We start from the raw sequence: 12,228 nt of genomic DNA on the forward strand, positions 1-12,228 counted from the left end.
TTAAAATTCCTTCAATTTCTTGCGACGAGCTAACGAGACAGAGGAGCGAGCGAAAGGAGGAAAAGTTATCGAAATTGAAGGATCGATAAACGTCGATTAGACCACTGGGACGGACCGATCAATCGTCTCCGTGCCAACACGATCGTCCAATTAGAGAGTAGAAACCGACCATAGGTTACAGGGACAAATCGTTGGGTCAACAATATTACTTGATCGATTTATTCGATTAACTATTAACCGTCTGACTAATCAGCTTCATCGATTACACGGATCTGATCGATGCGTGGTGCATAACGCGTGAACCGTTGACGAGTTAGTTAGTTACAGTTTGACCGACTGAATAATTGAAGGCAATTGGTTAAGGGACCGGGACCCCGACGTCTGTGATAAGTTAATCGATTTGCAATGGTTCCACGACCCGTTTGCACGCATACACGCCCAGAACGAGTCGCCGGGATTCCACGGAGGCAACGTGGACGCTGAAATCTCCTGTCACCAAGGAATTCTCCGACAGCCATGTTAATTACGCGGCCACTTGTACCACTTCGCGTCGTTGTTTTCATTAACAACGGAATCCCCATTAATTGCAGGTAACTTCGCCGTTAACGCCACGCACGTACGCCGAACTCTATCGAGGATATTCCCTTTTGCATCCAAAATTCGCCGGCCTCGAGCACCGAGCAGCGCGGAAAATTCGCTTCCTCGAATTCTCGCGCAAATACGGAACGTCTGACACGACGCGTTCAAAGTGCGATATTCGATAATTTGCCTTTCACTTTTTCTTAGACCTTTGATATCCGTTTTAATCGAAACGGCTTTTTCGTTCCACGCGTGCTACAAACGGCACGGAAGATCCGAGAGAAGTCTTCGATTAAGAGAACAAAGATGTACTTCGAGTCGATAGTCGAGGAAAAATTGACGGCAAAAGCAAATGATTACGCGAAAAATTTAATAACATGACTACTATGAGGATAATTCGGTGGTTCTAAAGAGAACGTCGCGTGTCAGATATTCTCATTTTTGAGAAGGATGTTAATTATCCTCGGTAGAATTCGGTTGTATTTCTATTGTACTATATATAGTATAATATTTCGGTTGTATTAACTACTGTAGTATCGCAGGATAATAAACAGCGGTCTTGGGTTTGGCTCGAGCGTTCAGGGTGTTATCTGAAGTGTGTGCGCAAGGATCGTACGAATAGGGTATCTATGGAAGTATCGTTTGCAAGTGAAGAGTGCCTAGGAATGCGTCTGAGTGTTTAGGCTACGTGACCCACTGAAGGCACGGCCGTGAAGAGTGCGTGAGAAAAGCGCGATTGAGACAGACAGCATGAGTACGAAAAAGAATACAGCGTATGGTTAAAATAAGGGTGCAAGTGCGCGAAGCCACAGTTCTTAGGAAACAGTCTTTTAGAACAGTTCTGTAGAGAGATAGTTATTAAGAGGAGTTATTAGTAGACAGCTTTAGTTGTGTTTTACTTATGAGCCATTAGTTGTAACAGGCTGAATTACCATTGTGTCGTTGAGTTGAGCATAGTCTTAAGTTGAAGTCGATATAGATTCGTGTGTTTAATCGTCACCCACATATTGTTAATTTATTATTACTAATTACTAAATAGTTCTATTGACCACCAGCAACCACAGTCTCTACACTACTTCCGAGATGTCGATTCTTTCAATTTCTTCCCCATAATGATAGAATTTCTTGGACACTTTGACACGCCACGTTCCTCCCCTCAACTACAGAATTTATCGCGATATTTTATGTCAAACAATTTCCCCAAACTCGTCCAAAAAAGAAAAGGAAAAAAGAGTAGGAAAAAAGGAAGGAACCGACGTAGTAACCATCCCACCCATATTCGAGAAAAAGAAGAATTTAAGAAAATTCTCCTTTCAACGAGATTTAGACGTTCATATTTCAAGGAAGTTCCAAAGAATATCTATAAATCAAACGAAGCAGAGTCAGACGCCGTTGCACATTTTGGTGCAGCAATGAGAACACTCGGGTTTTATTCGATGTAGAAACGCATAAATTCGTCGAGTTCGTTCTTCGACGTCATTAAACTCCGCTGGTCGCACGAAAACGTCATTTTCTCGGGGTACTTACGTAGTACCCTTTTTCCAAATGGCAGACAGGAGAGAGCCACGGGGAGGAAAGCACGCAATGCGGACCGGGTAGCACGTACTACCAGCCGATCCTCGTTGAGAACACCGTAAAATACTGTGCAAAATTGTTGGCGAAACTATTCGGCAACTATGTTGCATCAACGTTTCTGAAGCGTGGCCTGGACCATGCAATGCTATATCGAGTTATTCCGTCGATTACGCTACGTTTTGTCATCCTTCTACCATACCTGTATCACCTTCGCGCTCGACCACGTCCGTGTTTATACAGGCTGCTCCGAAACGGGCGTGCGACACAGGTAAAATCGGCGCGCAGGTTATTCTACGTCGAAAAACGAGTCGAAAATGTGGAATAACGTTTTTTCGCTCGAGACCCCGTTTTGGAGAAAATCGAGGTTGAAATACTGGTCGTTGGCACACAGCCGGCACCCTGACTCGCGCATAAATTTTCAAACCCGATTTTCTTCCAAACGAATCCACGAACGAAAAAATTCTACTTCTTCTTTTCGACTTATTTTTCCGAGAAGAATCATATCCGCTTGATTCTACTGTTCCGTGTCCAAGCACTCGGTACAACTTCCACCCGTTCTACTTTTCCACGCTCTGGCCGATGATCCGTGACAAAAAGAGTCACGCAGACAGGGGTCGAAGAAATCTACGGAACGAGATCTTTGTTTCTAGAACCTGACCTAAATTTGACCCAAATTTATTCTTAATTCTTAGCGCAAACGCTTTCCAAATTTCGATACGTTCGTGTTAACGCAGCCTAGACGAAGGCAGCAAGTTTCACAGGTAAAGTCGAAGCAATCGAATACGAATAAATACGTATAAAGCGTGGAGAGAAGCGATACTTAGCTTCTATGAAATGACGAATCGCCTATGTCATTTGTGATCTAACCGACTCGAGGATTTCTCATCGTCGACCATGCAATTTCCGAGAAATATATTCCGGCAAACCTGATAACCCGAAGAAAGAGAAACTGCGACACCGTACAAAGGGAGAGTCCAGCAGGGGCGTACAAAGGAAGAAGAAATCTGCGAGAAACGGTGCCCTGCAAAGCATAGAACGATCTCGGTCAGTTCGACGGAGTCGTGGAAACAGGCTGCACAGGAATAGACGAGGAACAGAGACAACGAGTTGGTGGACGAAGAAGAAGGGCGAAACAGGGGGCGAGAGAAGGTTCAAGCTCGGGCTATCGACTGATGGTATGTAGTAGGATAGGATTAGTCGACCGCAGACTAAATTGGGTTTCTGTACAGTCGCCTGCAAATACTTCCTCGACAGGCAGTCCACGGTTAGCCGAGAGCCCGAGAAACGTGTAAAAGCAACCTAGGACTAGGCGAAACGTTGCCTGGATCGAGAAGAGAAATTATCCTTCAGCCCCTGTTTTTCAATTAGGCTGTTATCCCTCGCACGCGGTTAGCTAACTGGCCACGGATCCGGCTTACACCGTTTCCTTCTCTGCTGTTATAAGGAAAACGGAGTTCGGAAAAAGATCAATAGATCTGCATGCATGCTATGGGCCAAACGATAAGGGGTTCGCCACGGGGTAAGTGTATCGAGGAACAAATCTATTACGGGAAGACAGGAAAAAGCGTATCCTATTTTAACGTCCCTGGAAAAGGACTTGTTGAAAATGGAGAAGAATTATTCTTCACTTTTCCGAGATAAATAATTTACACCCTTCGGGGTTATTTAGGCATTATTGGAATATTCGTTAGATCCAAACGATCCTAAAATTTTGTTCCTCGCGAATAGCCAGAAGGTATCCTTGGCTATTAGAATTCGTGTACCACTTATAATTCTTGACTATTAGAATTCGTGCACCACTTGTAATCCTTGGCTATTAAAATTCGTGTCCAATTTATAATTCTTGGCGATTAAAATTCGTGCATCACTTATAATCCTTGGCAATTAGAATTCGGGCACCACTTATAATCCTTGGCTATTAGAATTCGTGCCCAATTTATAATTCTTGGCTATTATAATTCGTGCATCACTTGTAATCCTTGGCAATTAGAATTCGTGCACTACTTATAATCCTTGGCTATTAGAATTCGTGTCCAATTTATAATTCTTGGCTATTATAATTCGAACCCAACTTATAATTCTTGGCTATTAGAATTCGTGCATCACTTATAATCGCTGGCTATTAAAATTCGCGCACCATTTATACTCCTTGGCAATTAGAATTCGTGCATCACTAGTATAATACAATCTTTTTATACTTTTCTTATTTTAGAAAAGAAAAGGGACTATTTTATTCCGGGATAAAAATTAAACAGCGCCCTTTGGCTCGTTTAAACAGGACGTTTAACGTAGAGATAAAGTACGCGGAACAGTTGCTGCAACGGCAAGTATCACGATGCGAATTGTATTCAAACCGGCAGCTAGATTTAATTTCTCTCGATGGCCTTACTACAGGGCGTTTTGATTAGCGTGCCTTTTACAACAAACGTGGACGAAATGCAGCCTCTGTTCCGAAGAGAAAGACCGCTTTAGGTTAATTTCAGACGGGGTTCCGTGGGAAATTAGGGTTCAATCAGTACTGCTGAACGTTCTTTCCGCTTTGGGGGAATTTATGGTAATTTTTGAGAAACCTTTGAGGCGAACGTGCAGCAGAGTTTCAGCGAGTTGCAGCGGGCAGGGGGTGCGAAATTAGGGAATTCCAGTCGTTAGAGAAATTCGTTGCTCGCGAAACAGCTGAAATTCCAAGTAGCCCGTGGTCTGTTGCTAGCTTCGGTCAGGAACCAATGGAATTAACCGGTTTTAACGAACCTATCGATTTTTATACGATCCTTGCTACGCCTGTCCACGTTCCCACGGAAGTTTCCTCGGTGAAACGACGCATGGCCGCCGCCGTGTTTAACCGTGTTTTACGTAATACTTGCAGCGGGATCGCTGCATATCAATCGGCATACGTGCGTCGAAGTTCAATTTGAAGGTCAATCTGGAAAATAGGTATCTCGGGCAGCTGTAAATCCCATTGCAATGCAAACTAAATCACCGTTGCCAGACGCTCAACTGCAATTCTATACGCGCATAAATCCTTCCCCTCGTGTCTGATATAGTTTGGCTTTATACACGCTGCGGATATCGTTCCTCCTTCGCAATTGCGAGCCTGCGAGAGATTCTCTCGTCGCGTCAGAATTCCTATCGCGATAACAGCTGATTGATTCGAAACGGCGCGATATCTCCGAATTGAAAAATCCGGTTATAGAGGCGGGATCTCCGCGCCGGACTCATTCGTTCCCTATAAAACTCGCATCTCTAACAGATCGGCCGATACGCCGTGTCAATTATGTTTCAGGACCATTTTGAATTCCAACCTGATCGCATTTCGTTTGCAAATTTCCAGGGGACGACATCGGCTATCGATCGCACGCGTGTTCCAACGAAATTACTGCACTCCGCCGGGCGAAATTAAGCCGAGTGTTTACCGTGATTATTCAGATTAACCGAGATAAACGAAAACTTTCGACAGCGAGGACGTACGAGAGTAAATTCGAAGTCGCTTGCCGATTAAAGAGCGAATTTTCTCCAATTTTCTCGAATTTTCACGAATTTCCTCGAATTTCCTCGAGTTCTTTCGATCGCCGTAATTTCACCTAAACGCTGTCCCCCGCTGTGCCCCGCGAGAACCGTCTCACCTAAAGCGATATATCCTGAAACAAAGGAGTCAATTAACCCTCGTTCGAACGATGTTTGACAACGGAATGAAAGTCGGACTTTGCACGGTGCAGCGCGTGGAATTCCGGCGAAACGAGTGTTAAGTAGAAATTACACGGCCGCTAATTATGCTAATGACGTGCGGAACTGCGCGGCCGTCGAGATTAGCTCAAACAGCAAAGAACAGAGGCAGCGAGGCTACCCTTCGCGGAGAAAGAAATTTCTCTCGATATCGCGAACCAATTTCGAGTTCGTTAAACATCGTACGCCACACATGCCAGGTAAATACCGATAAATATCAATCTTCTCTATCGCATAATCGACTGTTTCGAAACACGAAAAAAAAAAAAAAAGGAAGCAATATGATAAAACGAATTACATATTCATTTTTAATGGCCGACGAAAAAACAAAATTATTCGACCGTGATTGCAGTTTACGTATACGGATGGGGAAAAAAAAACATGCATGCGCGCAATTTGACCCGCGAACCTCGGTCATTTGTTACGAGTATAAATTGTAGAAATCATCGGTCGTTTTATAAAATACCCGAACCGTTTTTTATTTTCATTTTTCTTTTTTTTTTTCTCCTCCCTCGATTTTCCATCGACGACGGATTCGCGCCACGATTCCGACCGTTCTCTCTCTCTTTCTCTCTCTCCCTCTCTCTTTCACTCTCTCTCTCTCTCTCTCTCTCTCTCTCTCTCCCCAGAATAAAGGAAATAAACGGCACGCGGTATTTAGCCGGCACAGTTGTAAACGCAACTTGGAGATCGCCGTTCGCAAATCTGTCCTTTCACCGTCACGACAATCCGCCGAAAAACGGACGATTTAATTTATACACGCTGATGTGTTTCCCGTTTCAATTTATAATCGGATGTGTGGGCCGGGCCGGTGGTTGCGCGCGAAATATGTGCCGCGAGTGAATGGAAAAACCGGAGCATATGGAGGAACCGGTTGAATTTCACACAGGCTGATCAGTAGATCGTTTCATAAATACGCCTATCGAAAACAATCGGACCAATCGTGCGTTTCGCTCGGTCGAAAGTAATTTTTCGGCAAGCTTTCCCGAGACAAACAAACAGGATTGATGGTGCATTCGATTAGCATATTAACTCCGTAGTTAACCTCCCGCGGCATTCCGTTCGGCGTGGTTCTTATTACCTATCGATAGCACTTTGTCCGGCGCGTTCTTTCATTTCCGAATTCCGTTTCGTGGAAATTTCATTTGCGCGAAAATACTCGTTTCGGGGGAGAAGAAGTGGGTAAAGACACCAATGTCTTTGGACAATTTTTTCCCCCCAGAAATCAAATTGTAATTGTTCAGCTGGCAGTGTATTACAACATACCGCCCAAAATACGCGTAAGGAACAGTCGAAGATAATTTTTACACTGAAATGAAGCTCGACCGGGGTACTCGTACCCTCCTGTCTGCAGCCCAAACTCCTACAGCAAAATTACTTCGTAATCGCCAATAATCACGCTAACCGATGAGACGCCAATGGGTGATATTTCCAACGAGATAACACCAATCGCATTCGCCAAATGATCAACATGGTCATTCGGGAAGTGGAAAATATTATCTTCGGTAATATCAGGGGAAAGAAACATTGGAGTCTCTCCTTTTATTTATCACACAGAACCCCTGTATCTGGTTTCGCTGTGCCAAGCAAACCATGGGAAAAACATCGCAGAGTATCCGAAAGCGATTTTCACCGATTACAATTTAACCCATTCGGCATACCGTGAATTTCCGCGGGCAATTCGCGCGATGCGATGGCGTAACCGAGCGAAACAAACGAAAATCCGAGAGCGCGATTCGACATCGAACCCCGGCATCTTTCCAGCGCGTGTTTCATTAAAATCAGAAATAAATTACACAGATGGCCGGCAACCGTGTTTTCCCTGGAACCTGCAATCGAATCGAAACGCTCCGACTCGCGGCTTGCAGCGGACTGAAACACCGGGGCAAGATAAAGCGACGAAAAAAGGAAGAGGAATCGATTTCGTTGCGTTGCACGCGGACAGTAGAATGGAGGGAAAAAAGAGGAAAGGGGAGAATGGGGAGAAAGGAGGAGAAAAGGAAACACAGCGGTGAAAGGGTGGCGCGCGTAGGGAAACAGAGAAACAACGTGGACCGATGGAAAGCGTTCACGTGATCGTGAATTTAACGAATTCGAATGGCGAATCGATGGGACGTTCGTTACGAGGCCGTGGATTCGCACGTTCTGCCTACAGAGCCGGCAGAGGAATCGCCGATCGGCCTGGAAAACGGTTCGATCGCTGCAAATGGCGGACCTCTGGCCGGGAAAAAAGCTCCCTGCGATTCGAACGGAGCGACCTCGTGGAACGATCGCGCGATTATTCTCTTTAGCTCGAAACGCCGGTATCGATTGCAGGTTGCTGCTGCTGTTACTGTTAGAGCTGCTGTTGCCGCCACGGTTCACCGAGTGTCGAGGGCGTCGATAAATCAAACAAATTGTCGCCGCGACACTCGATCGCGTGTCTCGAGATACGTGACGCGCATCCCTGCCACGCGCTTCTATAGCATCTTAGGAGTCTATGGCTGATGCTTGGTTTCCTCGTGCTTCCACGGTAGGGGATAGTTATTCAACCCCGTATACTCCTACTCTTCTTCCTCTATTTACTTCTTCTTACTCCATCTCGATACTCTTCCTACGCTTATTTTTCTTTCTCCTTTTCTTTCTTTCTCTTTTCATTTTTTTCCTATTTTTCCGTGGAAAATTTTTGCAATGAATTTCTGTGCCCGTGTGAGTAGAGAAGAGAGTTTTCCATGCTGTACTTTGAATCGCAGAAAGATCGAATTAAACTACGGGGGGAAATTACGGTCCTTGAGTGGCCGATTTCGTATTTCTAATGTCAAGAGTAATATTAAACGTAATAATATCAAATGCGATAAACTAGCTATAGCACGGTAGTTACACAGAGATGGAAACCCGTTAATGATAGAGGGATGATCGTTTAGAGAACAATGGTAACCTGGTCTAAACGGAATTTGGAGCTTCGAGATATGAATTCTGCGTGACGATTTGTATTTGAAAATGGAAAACAGTGGCCGAACGTGTAAGATTATTTAATTCACCAGATGAATAGAGTATTTTCACATCTTTCGTTCAATGGAATATTTTCTCTCCCATTCGTTCCTACGAATCTACATTTCGAGTTTGAATATAACGATATTCTGATCCCTTTTCTCTTCTCTTTTTTTTTCTTCTTTTTTTTTCCGAAGTCAAAAGGAAAATTTGGTTGGAAATACACATGTTTTTTTCCGATGTACGAGAAATTGACGTGGGAGTACATTGTCCGTCTCGATGATGGAAGTTTGATTTATCAACCGACGAAGGGACGAAATATTTTCAAACTTCGTGGTACGCGTTAAAGAGAAACCTCCATTCTTGCGGTGCACTCTGATTTTCCATTGAAAAGCTCGTGACAAAAAAATATACCGATGCCAATTAAAACGACGAAACTCTGTTTCACGAATGAGAGTAGAATCTCGATATATACTTTTGAATATCTCGATTCGTAATAAACAGCACGAAGATGAAAAGAAGATCGAATTTCAAAGCCATCTAAATATCCAATTACGTCGAAATGCGGCCTCCGCGAATCAAAAATTGATCTATATCGCAAATTTGTCAGTCGGAAAATTCGCCTTAGTTAAAATTTAAAAGCAGATCCATTTCTCCCAATGGAAAACCATAGGACGTTCATCCGCCTTTCCCATTCATGCAGGTAATCTCACTCAATTAAATCCCCAACGATGCGGAATCGATTCGAAATCGCACGGTCACGGTGGAATCGACGAAACCGAGATTTTTAATTAATCTTCCGTGATTTTTCGATCGATCGGTATTATTCCGGTTTCCCTGCGGATTATTAGCTTCCGGCCAAACAGCGGGACTCGAGCGCACCGTCCGAACAAACGGGGCTGGCTATTCCATCGGCGAACGCCGATCGGTTCCCCACGAGCAATTATCGATATTCCTTTCCGGCGCATTTTTCCACGATGGTATCTTGCTGTTCGAGTGACGCGAGACGATATATATATACGCGCCAACCATATATATATTTATATATACGAATACACATATCGCGCGGCGGAGAATTTCACGTGCGTGGCGCCCCCTGACCCGTGAAATTGAACCGTGTGATTTCGTTCCGAGCGATGGACAACCGCCTTCATGCGAAAGCGCCACCACGAAAGTGGCGGGCATCTTAGGTATGAAAAATCGTGGCGCCCGACCTCGTTCGCTGGCAAACATGGCTACGCGAAGCGATATCGGCGCTGCAACGGGACGAAACTAACGTAATAGCGTTGATAGCGCGAACGCGTGGTAGAATGGCGACAACGTCGGTGGAAAAGATGAAAATATGTTCCTTGGTCGGGAGTAATTGCGATGGATAGAGACATAATTGAAATAGCGGTGATTTTCAGCGAGAGAAATTTCTGGAAATTTTATAGTACATATTTCGATGTCTTACGACGTAGAGTAGGGATTCGATTGTGTAGAATATGAATTTATGTGGGAAATTCGTTTAAACTTGATATCGAGTAAATACGAAATTTTGGGAAAAATTTATTATCTAGGTTAATTGTAGTATTCAGGCTTTGACGATCTATTAAAGATTAGAAGAATCGAACGACAAAACGAATTGCGACACATACGAGAAATACAAATATATGTGATTCGCGTTATTTTATGCGAATAACGAACGATGTTTATGGTTTGCAACACATACGTCGGAAAAACGTACGTTCTAAATAACCGTGTATACCATACGAGGTTAATCTCAAAACACGTGTATATGTATACATCGATAAGAGAATAAGAATACACTAATTTATAATATTCCTACCTTGTACGACGAAGACGAATCGTAGCAGCGACCAGTAGCACCGAATATTATTTACCAGCTTCCAGCAATGTAACACGGGCGTGGCGACCTCATGATTTATCAATAACTTGACGGCAAAACACGAAATGCGTTGCACGAATGACTACACGAATAAAACGCGATGTAAAACGTCACAGCACTGGTTGAATAATTCATTACGAGGTTAGAACACGACAGAAGAACACGTGATTCACGTTACAAGCACCGCGAGTCTTAAATCAACGCGAAAAATCTGTAAACAGCACGTGGACGAACGCGGAATGTAAACGACGCGACTAACGCGACGTGCGAACGGCAACTAACATCGGTTAGCGACCGCTCGAGTCAAGACAATGTTTACACGAATATTTACCGACTTTAAAAGTACCTATAACCTAGCTTCGAAATCGTTTGAAAAATTCTTTCTTGCCTAAAGGAATATTTGTTTGATATTCATATGCAACATATATACCTATTAATTATACGTGCGTCTAGCGGTAGGTTAGGTTACCGACATTTTTACGCGCGAATTTTGAAATCCGTATTCCGGTACTTATACTCGAATTACTAATTGAAAATGTATAAAATGCATACGAATAACTACAAACGGTACCAAAATTGTGTGAAATGAATAACAACACTCTTATTAATCATCGAGGAATATAATACGACTCTACATATAATTATAAAATTATTATTTATAAAATAACAGTTATGGAATATAAATTTATTGCAAATTACATATTTCGATTGTTTTCCTCGTTCGTGGTACTTTTAATTCCTCCGACGGATGGTGTAATTTGTCATCGAAATTTTAATTAAACCGAGTTACGAGTAAAATAAAGATATATGTGTATACAAAAATTCTGGTCTCGGAGATTGCACAGTGCCAATCGAGGAACTGCAAACAACTAGGAGCCACGTTATCAGCTGCTCGAATTGGAACTTATAGCCGGTACAGTTAACCGCGTTCCCTTGAACTAACAGCAGGCGCTTCCTGCTCAAATATGAAGATCAAAATGAAGCGAGCTTTCATCGGCCACGAATGAATTTATCTGCCTGCACATTACCTTGCTGCTGCCTTCCTACCTCCGAATGATTCCACGTTCCTAAAGAGGCACATTAAATCGATGAGAATCGCATTCACGTAAATCTGCTCGTTTACCTCGAACGACAGTACCGTATCGGAAGCTATTAAGACGAATTCACTAGATCTTCAACGACGAAATATTAACCTTGATCCAAATGGTCGACGATGAATGAAAAATGGGAAAAAATGGAATACGACGTTATAAAAGAATGGAGAATTTCCCTGAAATTTCCTCGCTTATTCCGCTTAAGATATACTTTATTATTAAAAGAACGAGGTACGATATTTGTGCTTCATTTGCGAATTTAAGAGAGAGTTACGAGAAATGAAATTCAACTCGGTTCAAACGTAAACATTTGAATTTCGAATTATTCTAGGAACTTTGTATTATTACAAAATTCTTCTCACGATGTGTCGAATACATTGACATTTTAATTTCTTCATACTA

General features: G+C 43.2%; 1 protein-coding gene across 1 annotated transcript in view; it reads right to left on the reverse strand.

The window, feature by feature from the left end:
* The window catches only part of CARPA (Carbonic anhydrase-related protein A), a 200,758-nt gene extending 189,551 nt beyond the window's left edge, over positions 1–11,207 (reverse strand). The window contains exons 1-2 of the mRNA XM_017899294.1: positions 11,202–11,207; positions 10,673–10,814 (exon numbers count right to left, since the gene is read on the reverse strand). Of these exons, the coding sequence (XP_017754783.1) occupies positions 10,673–10,814; positions 11,202–11,207 (148 nt within the window). The remainder of the gene's footprint in view (positions 1–10,672; positions 10,815–11,201) is intronic.
* Between the last annotated feature and the right edge of the window lie 1,021 nt (positions 11,208–12,228).

This window comes from Eufriesea mexicana, unplaced genomic scaffold, assembly GCF_001483705.2.
Source record: "Eufriesea mexicana isolate 0111107269 unplaced genomic scaffold, ASM148370v2 scaffold812, whole genome shotgun sequence".
Taxonomy (NCBI): domain Eukaryota; kingdom Metazoa; phylum Arthropoda; class Insecta; order Hymenoptera; family Apidae; genus Eufriesea; species Eufriesea mexicana.